The sequence below is a fragment of the Rhinolophus hipposideros genome, assembly GCF_964194185.1.
Source record: "Rhinolophus hipposideros genome assembly, chromosome: 9".
NCBI lineage: Eukaryota > Metazoa > Chordata > Mammalia > Chiroptera > Rhinolophidae > Rhinolophus > Rhinolophus hipposideros.
The window spans coordinates 91,235,564-91,255,391 of record NC_138055.1 but is presented as its reverse complement, the minus strand read 5'-3'; the positions used below and the strand labels follow the sequence as shown (position 1 = coordinate 91,255,391).

Here is a 19,828-nt window from a genome sequence, read left to right as displayed (position 1 = left end):
ATCTGAAATTTATTTTTATGCTCAATCTGAGGTAGAAATATGCTTTCTTTTTTTTCTGTATAGATAACCAATTTTCTTAATACAATTTATTGAATAGTCCATATTTACCTACTTATTTGAAATATTTCTTCTGACATAAATTATATTTCCATAGATGTGTGGGTCTCATGCTAGCCTTTTCATTCTATTCCATAGGTTTGTTTATCTATCCTGGTATCAGTGTACCACATTGTCTTAATCACTGCAACGTTATTGTTAAGTCTTGCTCTGTCATGGAGAGTGACTCCTTCCAGCTTGTTCTTCAAAACTGTATTGGCTATTCATTTTCCTTTTCTATTCCACAGACATTGTAGAATCAACTTGTCAAGTTCCAGGAATAATCCCTCTTGAGTATTTTACAGAAGTTGCATTAAAATATAGATTAACTTGGGGAATTTGACATCTTTGTGGTATTAAGTGTCCTAGCCATGAACATGGCCCATCTCTCCATTTTTTCAGGCCTTATTTCATGTCTTTTAATAAAAATTTTATAATTTTCCCATGTACATCTTTTGTTAGGTTATTTCTAGGTATATCATTTAAAATAAGTAAAGTGTTCTGTTATAAATCGTAATTTAAAAAGTTATATTTTCTGTTTGCAGCTGAAGTAAACGGAATATAATTGACTATATACAGAAGATTTGCTGAACTTGATTAGTTCTGTAGTTTCACTTGTATAGTTTCCATAGGCAATCAATTTTGTCAAAGATGTTTTATTTTTTTATTGTAGTAAAGTACACATAACCAAATTTACCTTCTTAGCCATTTTTAAGTGTAGAGGTTAGCGGTATTAAGCATACTCACATTGTTGTTTAGCCATCACTACCACCCATCCCCATAATCCTTTTCCTCTTGTAAAACTGAAACACTATGACTATTAAACAATAACTCCCCCAGACCCTGACAACCATCATTATACTTTCTGTCTTTATAATTTCGACTAAGTACCTTAGTACATGTATTTTTGTGACTGGCTATTTTCACTTAGCATAATGACCTCAGGATTCATCCATGCAGTAACATACTGCAGAATTTCCTTCCTTTTTAAAGGGTGAATACATACAGTGGAATCATTGTATGTAAATACCACATTTTACCACATTATCCATTTATTGGTGGATGGAGACTTGGGTTGCTTTCACATTTTAGCTATTGTGAATAATGCTGCTATGAACATGGGCGTACAGGATGTTTTTGAGACCCTGCTTTCAATTTGTTTGGGTATATCCCCAGAAGTGGAATTGCTGGATCATATGGTCATTGTATTTGTAATGTTCTGAGGAACCGCCATACTGTTCTCCACAGTGGCTGTAGCATTTTATATTCCCACTAACAGCGTACAAGTTTTCCATATTCTCCCCATTTTTCGCCAACACTTGTTGTTTTCTGTTGTGGTGGTTTTCGTTGTTGTTGATAGTAGCCATCCATAATGAGTGTGATCTCATTGTAATTTTGATTTGCATTTCCCTTACGATTAGTGATGTTGAGCATCTTTTCATGTGCTCATTAGCCATTCATATACCTTCTTTGGAGAAATGTCTATTCAAATCTATTTTAAAATTAAGTTGTTTGTTTTTTGTTGTTGAGTTTGGCAATCAATGCTTTTGGCTTTTAATTTTTTTTCCCTTCTCCAATTTTTATTCTTTTATTATTTTTTAAAATCTTATTGCGTTGGATAAAACTTGCAGTATAATGTTGACTAAAAAAAGTGACAGCATGTGATCTTGTCTATTATATTTACTAGTTTGTAAATATAGTTTGTGTCTCCCTAACCCCCATCCCTGAATTCACATGTTGAAGCCCTAAAGCTCAGTGTGATAGTATTTGCAGGTGGGGCCTTAGGAGGTAATTAGGGTTAGGTCAGTTCATAAGGCTGGGGCTCCCACGATGAGATTAGTGTCTTTATAAGAAGAGGAAGAGAGACTAGAGCTCTCTCTCTTGCTCTCGCTCTCTCTTCATCTCTCTCTCCACCATGTGAGGACATAGTGATAAGGTGGCTGTCTACAGGTCAGGAAAAGGGCTCTAACTAGGAACTGAATCATCCAGGACCTTGATCTTGAACCTCCAGTCTCCAGAAATGTGAGAAAGAAACGTTGCCGAAGGCACCCAGTCTACGGTATTTTGTAACAGCAGGCTGACTGGCCTAACACATCATCGATTATCAGTGCAGGGCAGTGATTGTCTTCTTTTGTTAATCTTCCACTTTCCTAATCCTACGAATTTGTTATAAAAGCTTTGGAGTTTATTTGCTTGGATTTTCTACTTGGATTAGCCTGTTGTTTCCAAACAATGACAATTATTTCAACACACTTTTTCAACATCTACACATTTTCATATTTTACTTCTTGCCTTTTTTCTTATTGGAAAGACTGGGGAGGTTCTCTACCCATTTCTATTCCTGGAAAGTTTATGTAACATAGGAATGATGTATTCCTTGATATTTTGGTAGACATTAAACATAAAAATATTGAATATTTGGCCTTTCTGGGGCTAAAACTTTGACTACCTTTCTATTGTGGTTAATTAAAAAAACATTCTTCTTAAGACAATTTTTGTGATTTGTACTTTCTTATCTAAAAGCATCCACTTCATCTAGATTTTCAAATATATTGGCATAAATTTCTTCATAATATTTTCTTATTCTAAAAATCAGGTCTACATCTGTAATTATGTTGCTTTTCTTATTCCAGGTGTTGTATCTTTTTTAAAAAATTGGATTTGAGGAAGCATTTGCCATCTTGCTCCCTGGCATATGTCGTCAGTTTGGCTCAAATAAACTCTTAGAAAAATTTTCTACAGGTTTGGACGTTTCTTACATCAACTTTCTTGGCATAGTGCAGCATGACTTGGAATGAGCCCACCCAGGAGCCCCCTGCGGACTCAAATTGGGTGTTAGGTACAAGCCAGGGCCCACTGTGTCCCACTAGCTCCCCACATCGCAGAGGGTGAACGTGGGGGAGTCTTCTCTTGGGGAATTCTGGGCCTCCTTGCTTTAAGTAGCAGGCCATGACTTTATTTGAACTGTTCCTAGAAAATCCTCAAGGTGGATAAGGGTTGAGATAACCCGGGAAAGGAATGAAATGCGTTGCTCCTCTTAATTTGGGCTTTTTACTTGGATTGCTTACTGAGAATCTGAACAAAATCTTTGCTGGTTAAATGAGAGACCAAACTCTCTTTAGCTCTGAAATAGAAAGGACACTTGCTTCCCCAACCTGAACAGCCAATGGGGTAACAATAGTTGTTCAGATCCCTGATTCCAGGGTGGTGGAGATGGGCGCCGGAAGTGGTCCAGTGCAATGATAAATGCAGCTGATCCTGGAGAAGCCAGTGGGAGTCCAGGGAAGAAGGGCAGGGAGCCCTGCAGTGGGTTCACCCCGAGAAAGAGGACCCCGTGCCTTGGAAAGCATCCCAGTTCTGGCGGTGTCTGGTAAGCTCTCCCTGGCCCTCGCTCGGGTGTTCTTAGGCGACTAAGAGTCTTTGTGGGGCTGCCTGAGGAAACATTTCTGAGGGAAATTGTCTTTTCAAAGAATCCGTTTCAGGTTTATGGATAAATATATTTAAAAATATTGTATTAATTTCTGCTTTTATTTTAACAAATGCATTTCTTCATACTTTCGGGTTATTTTGCTACTTTCCCTCCTATCAGTTTACTTACTGTAAATTAAGACAAAATTAATTCTGGCTCTGAATTTTACTTGGTGTTATTGATCAGAGCAGCTCATAAATTTAAAATGTTGTGCTCTCATTTCTAAGTAGTTTGTCGGTTCAGCTCTGAGTCATTTAGAACAGTGACTCAAAACATTTAAGTGAATAGATTTTGGAGGGGCTACTAATTTTATGGTTAATATCTAATTTTTGCTGTATTGAGTTAGAGAAGGTTAAGAATTTACTGAATCTTTCTTTGTGACTTAAATCCTGACTAATTTTTGTGAATGTTTCTGGTGTTCAAAAAGGCACTGGGTTTTGCTATTTATTGAGGATACATTTATTAGATTAAGTTTGTTAATTGTATGATTTAAATGTACTTTACCCTTTCTTCTATTTTGTTCTATTGGTCTGTCATTTTCTACAAGCTGTATCCAAGTTTCCCACTGCATGTGTGTGTTCATTTTCTCCTTATATCAGTGTCTGACTGATATATTTCCAAACTACATTGTTACGCTCGTGTATTTTTATGATTGCTATGTATTCTTGATGGATTATACCTTTTATCAATATTGAACATCCCTCATTGTCTTGTTTAATGCTTTTAGCCTGGAATTGTATTTCTTCTGATATTGCTATTACTACACCTACTTTTTTTAAGCACTGTCTGGTATTCTTTTACATTCCTTTATTTTTATTCTCTTTGTCATTTTATTTTACTTTATTATAAACAGGCTAGAGCTAGATTTCTTAAAGCCAACATTAGAACATCTACCTTTTCATAGAGAAATTTAATTTTTAGTGATGATTAATATCTTTGTTCTTATCCTTGTCATCTTATTTTATGTTCTAATTTTCTTTCCTCTTCTCTTCTCTTCTCTTCTCTTCTCTTCTCTTCTCTTCTCTTCTCTTCTCTTCTCTTCTCTCCTCTCCTCTCCTCTCCTCTCCTCTCCTCTCCCCTCCCCTCCCCTCCCCTCCCCTCCCCTCCCCTCCCTTTCTTTTCTCTCCCTCCCCCGTCTCTTTTTTTGCCTTTCCTTTCTTTTGCCAAATTGCTATAGTTTTCTCTGTGCTTTTTTTTCTTCTAATGGTTTAAAATGTACACATTCCATTTCTGTTTTCCTTTGTCAATTGAAACCCATTTGCTTTCTTCCATTTAGGAATTCCTCAACATTTCTGGTTCACAAATGACACTCTTGATTTTTTTTTCTTCCTAGTACAGTTATGGGTTTTATTATTATTATTTTTTAAATCTTCTCAAGGACTTTAAGAAAGGAGAAGAGGTAGACCCATGTGCTTGGTCTGCTATTTGTGTCTAATTCCCGTATTTAGATGTGGCACAGGCTTAAGTGTTGTTAAACTGCAGTTGACAATGGCCCTTGCAACCTCATAACCTACAATCTGAGGGAGGTGGTGAAGTCAGATTGACATTTAAGGGGCCTGTCATTTTGATTTATATTAACATTTCAGCAATAATGACACTTTCCTTGGGCTTGGGTGTAGGGAAAGGATTCTATAGCACATGGTGAAGTGGGGCTGTCTGATAGACAGTGTCCCTAAAACTTCTGGAAAGGGGCTCCAGGGGATGGTAAAGGACTCGCTGCCTCTCCCAATGCATGTGGCATCTGGGAGCTAGAATGCTTTTAGAAATCATCCGGGCCAGGGTGGGCAGATAGTTCTCATGTCCCATCCCTGGAGTAGATGGGGGTCTCAGGAAAGTGAGAAGAACCAAAGGGGCAAACCAGGGGATCAATTAGGAGCCAGATGAGGAAGGAGAAGCAGGCTGCAGCATGGATGCATTCACTCACTCGTGGGCAGGCAGGAGAAAGCCCGCCCTCTGGGCTATACCCCAGCATGGCCTTCCAGGAAGTGAAGGCGCATGGCTGGCTTAACTGGGAGGAATCAAGAACTCATGGACGTAACCCAACACAGCAAATGGATGGACATTGGCACCTGTACTAGCTTTATGAGGAAACAGGCTCAGAGAAGTTAGATGTCTTACTCGAGGTCACAGAGCAAGTGTGTTGCAGGCTTGGCTTTGAACCTGTTCAGCTGCCGAACCAAGGTGCTTTCAGTGTTTGATGTTTGATCCCCTAGAGGTTTCAAGTGGTCGCCAGCAGCTGTGCCAGTGTCCAGGGGGCTGCTTAATGGGAAGTTTTATAAGTAACAACGAAGTGATCAGCTTCCCCATCAGGAAGGAAGATCCAACACCAGTTGTCTCCCTGCCACTTCCCTCTTGTTCTATCTCCAGATCCTAGGGCTGCATCACGCAGGTGTGTCTCCGTGCACCTGTCTGCACAGACCTACCTGAAGAGGAGCAGCACAGCTTGGGGAAAAGTCTGAAAGTTGTTGTTCCGGTTGATCTCTGTGGTGTCATTCAGGGCAATTTTCCCAAACACCTAGAGGGGAAGAGGAAAGGGACTCGATAAACAGTGGACAGAGAGGGTCCTAGTTCTCACCCATCATTCAATAGTTTCTTCAGGGGTCACAGCTGACCCTGGGACAGGCTGGCCTATAAGCTGAGCAGAGTTCCCAGATGCAACCTGGCAGGGCCTCACAGGGGCAGGCACCTGCTGCCCTGTGAGCCCCGATCTAGTTCCTCACACTGGACAAGTGGAAGAAGAAACTGCCCATGGGGCCTCCGGAGAGGTCCCTGTGGCCCAGGGGGAGCGAAGGCTGAGAGCAGCCGGGTGCTGGGATAAGGGCCCTGCGTCTGTGTGGGGACACAGGGCTCAGTGGCCTCTCTCTCTCTCTCTCTCTCTCTCTCTCTCTCTCTCTCTCTCTCTCTCTCTCCCTCTCTCTCTCGTTTGGCTGCGCATTCTTAAGAATATTTTCTCTTTAAAAATCTTTATTGAGGATTAATTAACAAATATAATTGTATATATTTAAAGTGTACAATGTGGTGATGATGTGATGTACATATACATGGTAGGATCATTACCAAGATCAAGAGAATTAACACATCCATAACCTCACGGTTAATTTGTTTTGGTGTAAAAATGTTTAAGATCTACTCTCAGCAACTTCTGAGTATACAATACTGAATTATTGGTGACTATGGTCACCATTAGAGCCTCAGAACTTACTCTTTTGGCCTTCTTTTCTTTGCCATTTCAGCTCCATATGCCCAAGCACTTTTCCAAATTTAGTCTTGGATTCTGGAGTGATATGGAAGAAGCAGTCTGGGGCTTGGGCAAGTTTAATGTATTCTTGAAATCAGAGGCCTCTTCCCCCCACCTCAGACTTTTAAAGCTGTGCTTATCTAAGAAACTGCCACCCTTGATCAGTGTCAAGGTAGCTCTTTTCATCTCAAAAGGTTTTGAACTATGAACCTTGGGGTGTTTGTGCACCAAGCAAGTAGGGACATTTCACTTAAGCAGCTGCTGAGGAAAAGCTTCTGCCTCGTGTGCAGTGCTGGGCTGGGCTGTTCTGCAGGATCCGAGGAGAGACTGAAAAACTCTGGTTTGGGGTGCAGAGTTCTAGGAGAAGGTGCAGTGGGCACCGTGAGGGGAACCCCTGGACACAGCCTCATGTTTGACGGGGGGAGCTTGTCTCTCTCTCTCTCCCGAACGACACTGCATTGGGGATAGTTCTCAGGCCCATCAGATCTGGACAAAGGAAGGGATGCCAGCTGACCACCCTGCTGTTTTCTGAGAAGGACCAGTCTCTCCTGAGGTCCACTGCATTATTTGGGAGTGTTTTTCTGAGAGTGAACCCAGGCCTGGGGCCATGGGGACAGAAGCTCTCTGAGCTGTGTGTTCTGTTCTTGGTCATTTGCCCTGCTACCTACAGGATACCATTTGGGGGGAAGTTCCAATTCCTGTAAACTTTTTGATCTCAGAGGTGGCAGAGGGAGAGGGACAGTCAGGAGCAAGAGGGAGGGAACTGAGAAGAGGAGTGGGAGGTAGAGGAGTGGAGCCTCGGGAGCCGTCCTACCTGCATCCCGATCACGGCGTAGATGAAAAACAGCATCACTATCAGAAGGGCCACGTATGGCAGGGCCTGGGAGGAGACACAGGAAATTGCGTGAGGCCAGTGGGGACAGCTGGCTGGACCCTTTCCCAGGGCATTGCACCTGCAGCCACCAGCTGCTGCCTGGCTTTGGGGGCACTCCCAAGGACCCCACAGAATTTCTGGGCAGCTGGGAGAAGGCCTGAGTGACGGTACTGTCCCCCCGTGACCTGGTTTGAACCCCCTGAGAAGCAGTGTGGTGTACTGAGAAAAGCAGGTTGCAGAGTAAGAAGTGTGATCTTAGTAAAAACAATAAAAATGAGCAAAACATCCTTCGACTAGACGTATATCTTCATACAGCAAGGAGAAAGTCGTGGAGGACACACACCAAAGCTTCCTGGGGAGGCAAAGTTGGAGGTAGGTCACACCCTTCCTTTGCTCCACTAGTTGTAATAAAAACATTTACTGAGGAAAACTTAAAGAAAGATCATGGGCTCAAATCTTATTTCTGCCACTTTCTAGCTGTGGGAGCTTGGGCATGTTTCTTAACATCTCTCAGCCTCCTGTTTCCTGATCTGAAAAATGAGAGGAGTAACAATGATCTCTTAGGGGTTGCAATGATTTAAGGCTTATAAAATGCCTCGTGCACTGCCTTGCAGTTTCTTCACTCAAGGTATTATCTGCTCAGCAGCTCAGACAACTTAATTTTCCAGCGCCCCTCCGCGCTCCTGGGCACAGGCTGCGGCTCAGCGCCAGCGGCGGAGTGGGGGACCCGCACGTGCGCACCCCGAAACGCCTTGCCGGGCGCCTGCGCACCACTAGGTGGCACCGCGAGATCACACGGACGCTTGCCGCGCTGGCGCCCCTGCTCCACGTGCAAGAGCCGCTGCTCAGTCACCGGGTCTCTCGCCTCTTCCTACCCAGGCATGTTGCGGGCTGGGTGGGTATGTTGGGCCTGTATGGTCATCCACGGCTGCGGGACTCCAGGGGTGCACCACGGCAAGGTCAGCCCAGGCCAGTTCCCGCCAGAATCCTCAGGCTCCCGGGAACTGGGCATGGCTCAGGGAGGGGTGAGGCGGGGTGGCAGGGAGGGGGCCTTGGCTCATCCTGAAGTGGGGCGTCAGCCTGGGCCTGCTGGGCGGAGGACGGGCTCCGCGTGCAGTCAGGCCGGGGTCCTCCCGTGCTGGTCCAGCATGGCCTCTGGGGAGGTCCCAGGGCGGGAGGCTGTGGGCAAGTGTGCGCCTTTCCGTGGCGGGCCAAAGCAAGCAGACACCTGACCACAGCGCCCCGACCTCTGGCTGTAAATCTAGTTACAGCACAGCTGGATCAGGGACCCACTCTGTGCCAGTCCTGGGCCCAGACCTACCAGGGCAGGGGCACAGAAGGACTTCTTCAGTGCTGGTGCGTCTCCTTGGCGTGGGAAGCCTGGTAGCAGTGCTTCCATGGGTGTGCTGCCCTAAGCGTCAGGCCAGGGAAGCCTGGAGCGCATGCAGGGTCCCTGCCGACTCATCTTCAAGGAATTCAAGTGACCCGACAGAGCTTTGCTCCTCTTTGGCTTCAAACTTACATAACACTCCCCAGAGATGGCCAGAGGCGATCTCTATTCTGCTTTTACAGCTGGAAAATGATGGCTGAGGAAAGAGAATTAATCCTGTAGTTGGGCAACCCTGTGCGCATTCAATGGGACTGTCTCTCGAGTGGAACGACACCAGGGTCCTGGAGAGTTGGCTAAGTCCGTAAGTAGGTAGGGACAGCAGACAATGCTGCAGTGCTTACTGGGAGGAAGGTGACAGCCAGATTCTAAGAATGCCACAACTGGGAGGGGCTACGAGGGCCATGGTTTTCAAATTTGTTCCACCACAAAAACCCTTGTGCAATCAATTCTTGCAGAAAAATACATAAATGAGAGAAGAAAGCAGAACCATTCGGCCTCCCTCTTAGCTCCCAGCCTCCCCTCCCTGACTTGGGGATATCTGGGACTCCAGAAGCATGCTTTTGAAAACCACAGATCAGTCCAACCGACTCATTTCAGATGTGAGGAAAGCAAGGCGCTTTCCAAGCCGGGAGGTCGCTGTTACCCCGTAGTGAGCAGCAGGGTAAGCCCCACCTTGACTCGAGATGCTACCCCTTCCTTTACTGTGTCACCTCCCATCTAGGAAGCCCTGCCGCCCAGGAGAGGAGGCGTTCTTCTCCCTCCGCTGTGCTCGGGGTGGAGGTGGCTACCTGGAAGGACTTGATGAAGGTCCAGAGCAGGGTCCGGATGCCCTCCCCGCGGCTCAGCAGCTTGACCAGGCGCATGACCCGGAAGAGGCGGAAGAAGGTGATGGAGATGCGGGAGTTCTCCTCCGCGTTCTGGAAGCCATCGGCAACACGGGGTGGTAGTTAACACCGCAACAGGGGGGGGTGGGGCAGGGGCGGGAGCAGGGGTGGGGGTGGGGTGGGCTGGGGCCGGCTCAGGGCAAGGTTGGCTGCACGAGATTCTCTGCGCAGACGGGAGGCCAGCTGCCCGCCCGCCTTCTCCAGGTAGACAACCCAGCCTGAGGTCCCTGCAGTCAAGCTGTGCCCAGGCCCCGGAGCCCATGTCGCTTTTCCTATTCTCTCCTCTTCCCCTTCTCCCTAGTTCTTGAGCTCCTCCTGGGTGGAGCAACAGAAGATTCCTTGAGGAACTTCCATATGTCCTGAAATCTAGGCTGGGGGCCAGCATCCAAGGAGGTGCCCTGCCTCAGCCACACACTTAGAAAGCAGCCTGGCTTCCCTCCGGCCCAGCATGGTTGAGGGTCCTGCATCCTGAACTGGCTGGGTGGGTCGTGGCCCCCACCCCAGCCGTCCGATGATTGCACTGGAAGTCCTGGTGGGTAGGGTGGGCTGCCCACTGAAGGATCGTATGTGCTGGCTGCTCAGGACTCCAGCACTTGGGTTGTGTCACCTCCTACTTGTCCCAGCCCCTGCCTCACGTGGCTACCAGGAGGAGGTGATGGGGTATTGCTTAGTTAGTGCAGGGCCAGCGGCTGGTGTGCAGCCCTTGCCTCCCCTCAGGCTCTGCAGCGGTTCCTCTTCTCTTCCCTTCTGCCCCGAGGCCTCGAGGAGGCACCCCCCTTTTCCAGGCTACAGGAGACCCTGGGAGAGGTGGGGCCATGGGCAGGGAGAGGTAGGGAAGGCCGTCAGTTGGAATGAGAGGAACAAGGGGTCCTGCTCAGGGCAGACCATCGCCTCAGGGGAGTCCTGGAGGGGGAGGGCCAGGGCCAGGGGACAAAGGATGGAAATGAGGCCGTGAAGGCTGAGCTGGGAATATGGCACCAGGCTGCTGAGGGCTTGCCCACTGAGGGCTCGTCTCTGCCTGTGGGACCTGAAGGATCCTGGGCTTGGGCACGTGCTTGGCCAGGGCTCAGGGGCAGGACAGGCGGCCCTGTCACCCTCTGCTTCCAGACCCGAGAAGAACACGGACTGACCCCCTCGACCCTTGTCCTGCCCACACTGGCCCGAGAGCTGGGGTTGGTGATCTCAGGAGCCACTTGCCTGCTCCCAGAACTAGTGCAGCTCACCCAGACCTGTGGGCGTCGCACCAGGAGAGAATGGACCTTCGGGCTTCCTGTTACAGTTCCTGTTACTGTTCCTGTCACTGCCTCCCTCAGGGAGGAGTTGTCTCCCAGTGTGGCTGGGACGTTGCGTTGGCCCTCCCCACTTCTCAGTTCACTTCTCTTCCGTTGTTTTTAGTCATTTTCAGGTCAGAGCCTCCCTGACACTATCTGCGCTTTGTTTGCACCCCTAAACCCCACTAGCATGGAAGCCCTTTATCCCAACCCTGATGACTGTCACACATGTGGCTGGTGTCTCCAGAGAACACTCCTCTCACTCCTGTTGAGAATGGGAGACCCACGAGGGAGGTGGGAGATTCAGAGGCAGCCTTTCTATGTCAGGGTGTCCCGCTTGCCCTGGGAGGGCTGCACAGAAACCAGCTGGAAGGAAAGGTCTCTAGTTTTCAGACTGTCAGGGGGAAAGAGTCACAGTAGCTCTTCTCTATCCAAACCAGAGCTGTGTCCATTCCTCACAGGGCTCCTGTTCCCTCAGACAGGACAGACTTGTGGGTGCTGGGGGCCTGGTCCACATGCTCAGCAGCTGGGGGAGAGGCGAGGCCCGCAGGCTGCGTCCTGCCCTGGGCCCTACCCTGCTGTGTATTTGGAAGCTTTGATGCCTTCCATCTCTGCATTTCTATCACCTGTGTATGTACTTGAAATTCTATTTTCTCTCCTTAAAAGGAGGTTGTGTTCCTCCAGAGCAGGATGCTGAGGAGGCTCAGGGCTTTATAAGTCAGCAGTCAGTTCCACCATGTTCAGGAAAGGAGAACAAAGAAGGAAGAACAAGCTTAAGTAGGGAACTTCAGCTGTGAGTGTCAAGAGTTTGAGAAGTTGGTGCCACAAGGGCATCTGGGTCTGATGAGTTAAAAAGGAAAAATGAAGCTTACAGTTTCAACTCCCTCTGGGTTCAGAACCCTCCCCTGCTGCTGCAGTTTCCTAATGCTCCAGAAGGAGAATCAACACGTTTCCATTTGGACATGACAATTTCCTCTAATAAGCCAAATGACACTGCAGTGGAGAAGCAGATGCCAGTGGCCGTCCCTGTGAAGTGAGGAGAACACTCAGTCCCAGCTTTGCCCTCGGCAGCTTCCAGCCAGCCCAGGATGGCTATGTCAGGAAATACCACTAACCCGCCCAATCTTGCCTTATCTGCTGACTCCTGGCATTCAGGGAATCATCCCACTCACTACATGTGTGACGGCAGCCTTTTGGAGAAGGCTGTTCCAAGGAGACTTCAAGGTCACCGAGAGGCATCTCTAGCCCGTAAGCCGAAGTGAATCAGACTCACATCAGGACTGGTCTGCTCAAAGAATCAAGGTTGTCTTTCTGCTGCAGAAAAGTGGGTATAGCCTAATTGTAATGAACTTCAGGAATTTAGAAAAATTCACAGGTAACATTGTTGGAGTGACTGGAAATTCAACCACACGCTCAGTAACAAATCCCAGCTTAAACCGTTTCCTGTGACCTTGAAATCAGAGCACAAGGGAGGCCAGTCCTTACAGACAATTGATGATTAGAAGGAAGTCATCGTCTGCCTTTCCAGCTCCTGGCTAGGTCATCTCTCTCTTCCCTCTTTTCCCAGGAGGCCTTACCATGGTTCTCATAGGAGCCCTGTGCAAATTTCCCACATCAGGTTAAGGTTAGCTACTTTAGCCAGTGGAGTCCTCAGGATGTTTAACAGGAAATGGCCCTTGGGTCCAGTTCTCTCCCAGTGGCTCTTTAGATAGTCAAGATAACAGTGACTTATCACCCAAAGGAAAGCTCAGGGAGGGAAAAGAACACCATTACACAGAGAGCACGTCACAGTTCACACGAGACCAGGCAGGCAAGGTGCACGACGGACATGGTGGTGACATGCAACACGAGCCGGGCTGGGCTCCGGGAGTCTCGGGGGGTTGGGGGGGTAAGAGTGGGAGAGTGGGGGATATTAGAGGGGGTCACAGAAGCTGAGAGCGTGGTCTGGAGTGTTGGTCTTACCATAAAGGGAGAGCATTGGGTATGTTCAGCTGGCTTTAAAGAAAGGCAGATAGAGATAAGCTGTAATGAATCTCCAACGAAGATACCGGCACTCTAGATCTTGGCTAACACAGGAGCAACACAGTGGCAGGAGAGGGCAAAAGGGGAAAAGTGAAAGAAATACAAACTGTAGGCCTGGCACGTTCTGCGCCATGTGGGCTCTGCGTAGCTGGGTCTCACATCTTCCAAGGCCCATCTCTGGCCAAGAATTACATAATTCACACCCCTCATAAATGAGGTCTTCTGGACTTTGATTTTGAAATCAGCCACGTGTCGTCCTAAGATAACCTCTGAGGACTTATACTTGTTGCATTCTAGCTTTGCCCCACCTGAGGCTCAGGTGGGAGATGATCCTGCTTAGCTATTAGTCTACAGCCGTGGGCAACCTTGGCCATGGCATGAAATAATGAGTGTGGAATCGTTTTGTAAATTTGAAAGCCCTGCACACAATTTGAGATATGATCATTAACACCGTAAGAGGCTGTTCTCATGGGTCTGCCTGCTGAGCTCATTTTGGGGCAGCATCTGTGGAAACTGGCAGCAGGTGAGTATGCCCTGGCAACTCTCTGCCCCAGCGCCCCGAGCCCCTGTTCAGAAGACCCCCCTGCTCTTTGGGCCCCAGTACACAGCTCAGCCCCTGACTGATCCTGACCATCTGAGCTGGTAAGTCTAGAAGGTCATGACTTTGCTTTTTACCCTTCCCTTTCAGATGGTTGCTCTTGTGTTTCTGTTGTTAAGGTACAAACAAGGAAATGTGTGACGGGAGTTTTGAAGGATGGAAATGTGCACAGCTAGACATTTGCTTGCAGACTGAAAATACTCCTTCGCAACAGATTTCTCAGCAAATTCCTTTTTTCCCTAGCAAATGGGTAGGACGTCTTTTTTTGGGAATGGTGGCGATACAGGTGAAGCAAGGGACGAAAAGGAAAGGGACGCTTCTTCATTCATTTATAGAACACAGTCTAGATCTGTTTCTGCTTCTTGAGGAATACTAGCTGCCAGGTCAATCTACATGCCCGGAGGGGGTGGGCTTACTAGAATTTGCTAGCGGGCTGCAATAAAACATGGAAACACACAGAGGCGTACGAGCACACACACACACACACACACACACACACACACACACACACACACGAAATTCAGGATGGTCAAGTGCTTGTGCTCCTGTGTTAACGGACAGGAGTTCTTTGTCTCTAGGGCTTCAGTGAGGGAGGGAGTGTGAGGGTCAGACAGAGGTCAGTCTACAATAGTAAGTAGTATGCCAGGCAGTAGGCAGAGTTCCCAGCAGGCTTGGGCCATTGCTCCCCTCTTGGGTCCACCCTGAAAACTACCAAAGCCACCCGTTACTGCTAAGAACACTGGGCAAATGCCTGAAAGTCTTCTGGGTCAATCCCATCCTGAACAAGACCAGAACGGAGATAATTTAGAGAACCCATCTGGGTCACCTGGTCCAGCTGAATAGGCCCCCCCCACACCCCCGCCATCTAAAAAGTTAAACTACTTGTTTTATTTTACTTCTTAAACATTCAGAATCCCTCATTTGGGATTTTTAAATGTCTTAACTGTCTTCTTTCTTGTTGATTTTAAGCCTTTTAGAGATCCTATTTAAGATCTCCTTTATTGAAGTCATATTTTAGTTCAAGATTTAGCTTTAGGTGTATTCTAATCATCTCGATCGTGTCTTATTATTTTAATACTATGCATTCATTTAAGAATCCTCACAATATGTCTCTATTCCAGGAGATAGGAAGCAGTCAGGAAGAGCCGTGAGGGCAGCAGTAAGTGGGAGGACAGGCTCTCACTTTGTGCTCAGAGTGCTCCAGAGACTCTCACTGGGGTAGAAGGGAGACTCACAGATTAATTTTTTTCTCGGGCTGAAGCCATGTTTTTCAGAGGGCGCTTCTGACTTCCTGGAGCAGTGTTGCCTGTCAGTCTCTCTCACAAGCCTGTTCTAATGTGAGCAACCATGTTTATAAAATCCATGGTCTCAAAAATAACTATAGCTATCAGACAGCAATCACGGAGTGATTTCTAAGTGGAAGCAATACAAAGAAGCCCAACACACAGCCCTGGCTCTCGAGAACCCACAGTCCACTGATACACTGCCAGATCCCAAAGGCCTTCCTAGAGGACCCAGTATAGTCGTTCCTGTCTGGGTCCCCTTGTCCGGCTGCAAGTGGAACCCCCTGGTGAGCTAGAAGGGAGCCTGCACCAGCTAGGCTGGAGCACCTGCACTGTCAGCCCAGAGACGTGTTTGTATTGTTTGTCACTCTCGAGACCCCTGGTACATGTTTTGGAAAACTACCTAGCATCCGATCTACTTTATGAGCTAAGTTCAGAATTAGTTGGTGGCCTGGAGTACTTGTGCCATCCATCTCTGCCCTTTTCCCAGATTTGCTCCCAGGTCCCCCGAGTTAGCTTATCGTTTCTCCATCCAAGGTCTTCCTGGGGAAGAGAGGAGGTAAGACTCCCTAAGACCTATGCCCCGAGAGCCTGGAGGCCCTGCCTGTACCCCCCTCCCGTAGGAGACGACACAGCTGCCTACCTCCCCCGAACATTCTGGCTGAGCTTTAATACGCTGTCGTACCCGCTAATAGTAGGTGTGGAGTAAATTTTTGAGCAGCCAATTCTTTCATCTTTGTTTTCCAATGATCTGGTAATTTTCAAGGGGTTAAAGACATTGGGGCAATTAATTTGTTCATACAATTTTTATAAATAAAACAATGCACGAGGCAGAGGCTGTGTTCCAGCTGACAGACAAGGGCAAACAGAAGGGAAAGCCATTAACTTACTTCAATGTACTCATGCACATTAGCTTGCTTTGCTATAGCTGGCAGTGACAATAGGACTGGCACTGGGCAGTTAACAAGAGAGAAAACTGTCTTTCTGAGCGAAGTTCAGGATCAAACTGAAGTGCCACCTCAGTGGATGAGTCTTTGTTTCTGGAGTGTACTCACTTTTCCTGCTCACCTGTGTACTATCTTTACACCACAGAGGATGCTCTGAATACCAGAGGCTGGCAGAGAGAGGGTTCTAGATGGAAGGATTTCCCAAGGGGATGGATGTGACAATCAGGGGAATGTGCTTCCCAATTGTTAACATTGTATTGTCTCTCTGGAGAACTAAAAGGTTGTTGAAAATAGCCCTTAACCATATAAAAAAGGGAAGGCCTTTTCCCTTCCCGTTCTTTTTTTCTTTTTTTCTTTTTTTAGCACAGCCAAGAGGCAAGGATTACCAGAGATTTAGGGGCTAGGTAGTAGTCAACCAAGTTATCTTCCAGAATATTCACTTGAGGTCAGTTGGTTGGAGAGATCATAAGTCACTGCTGTACCCTCCAGGACATGTTGACTTTGAAAGGTTCAGACTACCTCTGATGCCCTCCACAGAAGCCTGGTCTTGGCTGAGTGGAAATGGGCTTCCCAATCCCAATGGCTGCCATTGAGGCAATGGCTATAATATCAGGATCACTGAAGTTCCTCTAAATTATGAGTCAAAAACAATGTCATGGGAGTATGTGGTTCTTTCACTGGCTATACTGCTACAGAACTCTGGCTTTTTTTTTTTTTTTTAAATCTCTTGTCTAGAACTTAGGGAGAGGATGTTGATACAAATTCTATTCTACACCTTAAGGTCTGGGTCCAGCTGGCATTGCTCCCACTCCACCCCAAGCTCTGCTTCTCTGTTTTCACTGTCACTACTCTCTTCTCAATTTGATCTGCAAGACAAGATGGCTAGTTCAGTTGTGAGAGTGTCATGGTATGGTGGGAGGCCGAGGGATTGGGGCTTTGTTGGTGAGACCCCAGTTAGTCTAGGGTGGGAAGACAATTATCAGGTTGGGAGTTATCAGTCTGAGAACTGGGAACGGCAGGCGCCAAGGGCTTTTAGAGACACTTGATGTCATCTGTATGGCCAGGGCCAGTGAGTGTTGGTTAAGAGAAGGGTCCTCATTATCCTTTCATGTCCTCTTTCAACCAGGAGAAAAGAACATCCCAGGAACTAGTGTGGCTTTGTAGATGTGAAGGAGTTGGGAGATGCTGAATCTTAGAGCCACCAGAGATAGCAGCAGGGAAAGGAATTTTCAGAAGGCCAAAGTAAAATATGTTTTACCGAACCATATATGGAAAGTATAATGGAAAGTTTATATGGAAAGTAATTCTTAAACAGTATTTCCATTTCTGTCAGGTATGAATGGAGAGATGGACATGGATCTCTGGAGGGCAGTAGTAAGAAGAGGAAGATGGGGGAATTATGAGGGAGGCAAAAACATTGGACAAAAAGGGCAGGAAACAAATGAAGCTAAGCCCAAAGATGACAAGGTGGTGAGTGGAAAGAATAGCACCCCTCCTGCCCCCATGCCCACTATGTTGAAACCCGCTGGTTTGCATCTGGTTTTCCAAGGAAAATTTCTAGCCAGAAGGAGACTGGTTCTCCTGAATCTGTGGCCACAGGTACCCAGAGGAAATGCCCTTCAGAGCTGCCCTCGAGGTGGTCTTTGACCCTCATGAAGAGGTACAGAGCAGGGAGGCTGACTTCTGGCTCTCCCTTGCTCTTCCTGTCTTTGTGTGCTAAGTTGCAGAGGGTGGGTAGTGGTGACAAGCCTGTAGTATAAGCTGTGACTGGCTCATGTGGCTGGAAGCAGCTCAAGCTGCAGGATTCACGGTGTTATTCACCTGCAGCCTGATATCTCCCCACGTGCTTTACCTGCCAGAGACTCACACTAAATAAGACTGATTACCAAATTGCCAGGGTAGTTTCATCTTCCCTTGGGAAGGACAGCCAGTGTCTAGTCATTCAAACAAAAGAAACCCATAAAGAATAGATGACTGAAATCAGCTGTCAGTGGTGCTAATAACATGAAAGATTTCAGAGAGAGAGAGAGAGAGAGAGAGAGAGAGAGAGAGAGAGAGAGAGAGAGAGAGAGACCAGAAGGACAGAGAAGAAAGGGAGACAGACAACAAGAGTTGATAGACAGAAACAGACTCAAAAAGGAAACAAACGAAAGCAGACAATTCTCAGGGTGGGGGCACAGACATGGAGAGTAAATGAGTGTCAACAAAAGTGACGATGCTTTCTGGGGCACTCATGGGCATTTTTGAGCCTGACTGAGGTGCAGCTCTCACTCTCTCTACAAGCACATGGAATATTCTAGACTCCTTTGCTTTAGAAGTTTTCTGGCAAACACAGCAACAAAAGCTTGCTCAGCCTGTGAGAACTCAAGTAACAGACACTGGCTCGACCCAGATGGCTGTCTGGCCAAATCAAGGGGTGTGTTGTGACAGCTTCCTTTCACTCTTCTATTTTAGGGGAAGGGAGAGAGTTGTATATGGATAGAAAAAAATGTGAATAGGGAAGGAAAGGAAAGAAAATCAGAAGAAAACAAAAGGTGAAGGGGTCCTGGTCGGAGGGCAGAGGGCAAAGGGAGCAATGACGGGTTATAACTGTCAGACGATCTAACAGCTGAATGAAGAACCCAAATCAGGATATCTATAAAAAAACAGGTTCCCATGAACCTTTTGGGTCAAGCCTGCAAGACACTTCCCAAGGCACAAGCTTTGGGGAACATGCTTGCAGGGCCTGCGTGTCCGGCCATGTGTGGCCTTACGGTGCTCCTTTGCTGCCCACACAGCCAGCCTCACTCTTCAGAGGCCTGGGGGTTTTCAAAATGGCTCTTCCAGTTCCAGCTGGAATGCCGATGGTTATGCGTTGTCTCCCCACGAGGAATGCGTGGGGCTCTGCGATCTCTCGAGGGCCAACTTTATTTTCAAGCAGAGGAGGAAACTGCCTGTGTAAAACAACTGGAGGGTGGAGAGCGGGGAACATCTTTCTCACTCGGGTTGCGTTCCTGAAATTCTTATATTCAGCATACTAGATGTTCAATCTTTAGGTTGAGCATTGTCTCCCTCTCTCTAAAGGTAACATTGCATTTTGGAAGGGTAGCTTTCCGAGTCACTGCTGCCTTAGTGTGAATTAGTGTACTGGGAGCTAGGCACTTTGTCACATTAATTTTGTTGTGGGGCTGAGGGTGAAGAGGCTGGAAGGAAGGTCTCTGAGCAATAGAAGGCGGGTCCCCCCAAAGGGACATGGAGGTGTAGGGAGATGCCAGGATGAAGTCTGCCCCCCCCAGCTCGGCCTGAGACAATAAGCCTGCTTTAATTTCCCTTAGAACCAGCTCAGGACACACTGACCATTACCGTCTAGACAATGTGTGGCGATGACACCATTTGAGCGCCCTACACTAAACACACAGGATTGGGAGTGAGGGGCCACGTTCTGGCTTGGCCTTACTATTAAGAAGCCGGGAACTAGCAGGTTGTTGCCTGCTCCTGCCTTCAGCGTCCTTGTCTGTGCTGCCAGCATACCCTGGGCCCCGTTCCACAGCAGATGCTCTGTGTGTGGAGTCCATGGGCTAGGTGGTCTCCACAGGCGTGTCCACTCTGTCATCCTCGGATGAATCTACTTTCTGCCTCTACCCTCAGCACAGCTCTTGGCGGGGAGGGGACCACTTAGCTTTGCCTTTCTCATGCTGCTCTGGCCCCTTCTCTGCCATGGCAGGGGCAGGAAAACGTAGATCAAGAGAGTCAGGCTGAGGCCCACGGAGGCAGTGT

General features: G+C 47.4%; 1 protein-coding gene across 21 annotated transcripts in view; it reads right to left on the bottom strand.

The window, feature by feature from the left end:
- Window positions 1–19,828, bottom strand: part of CACNA1C (calcium voltage-gated channel subunit alpha1 C) — a 722,361-nt gene that overhangs the window by 31,843 nt on the left and 670,690 nt on the right. For all 21 annotated transcript variants that reach the window (XM_081059047.1, XM_081059052.1, XM_081059050.1 and 18 more), the window contains 4 exons: window positions 13,185–13,217; window positions 9,856–9,984; window positions 7,618–7,683; window positions 5,989–6,080 (listed from right to left, as the gene is read on the bottom strand). In XM_081059047.1, coding sequence (XP_080915173.1) covers window positions 5,989–6,080; window positions 7,618–7,683; window positions 9,856–9,984; window positions 13,185–13,217 — 320 coding nt within the window. The remainder of the gene's footprint in view (window positions 1–5,988; window positions 6,081–7,617; window positions 7,684–9,855; window positions 9,985–13,184; window positions 13,218–19,828) is intronic.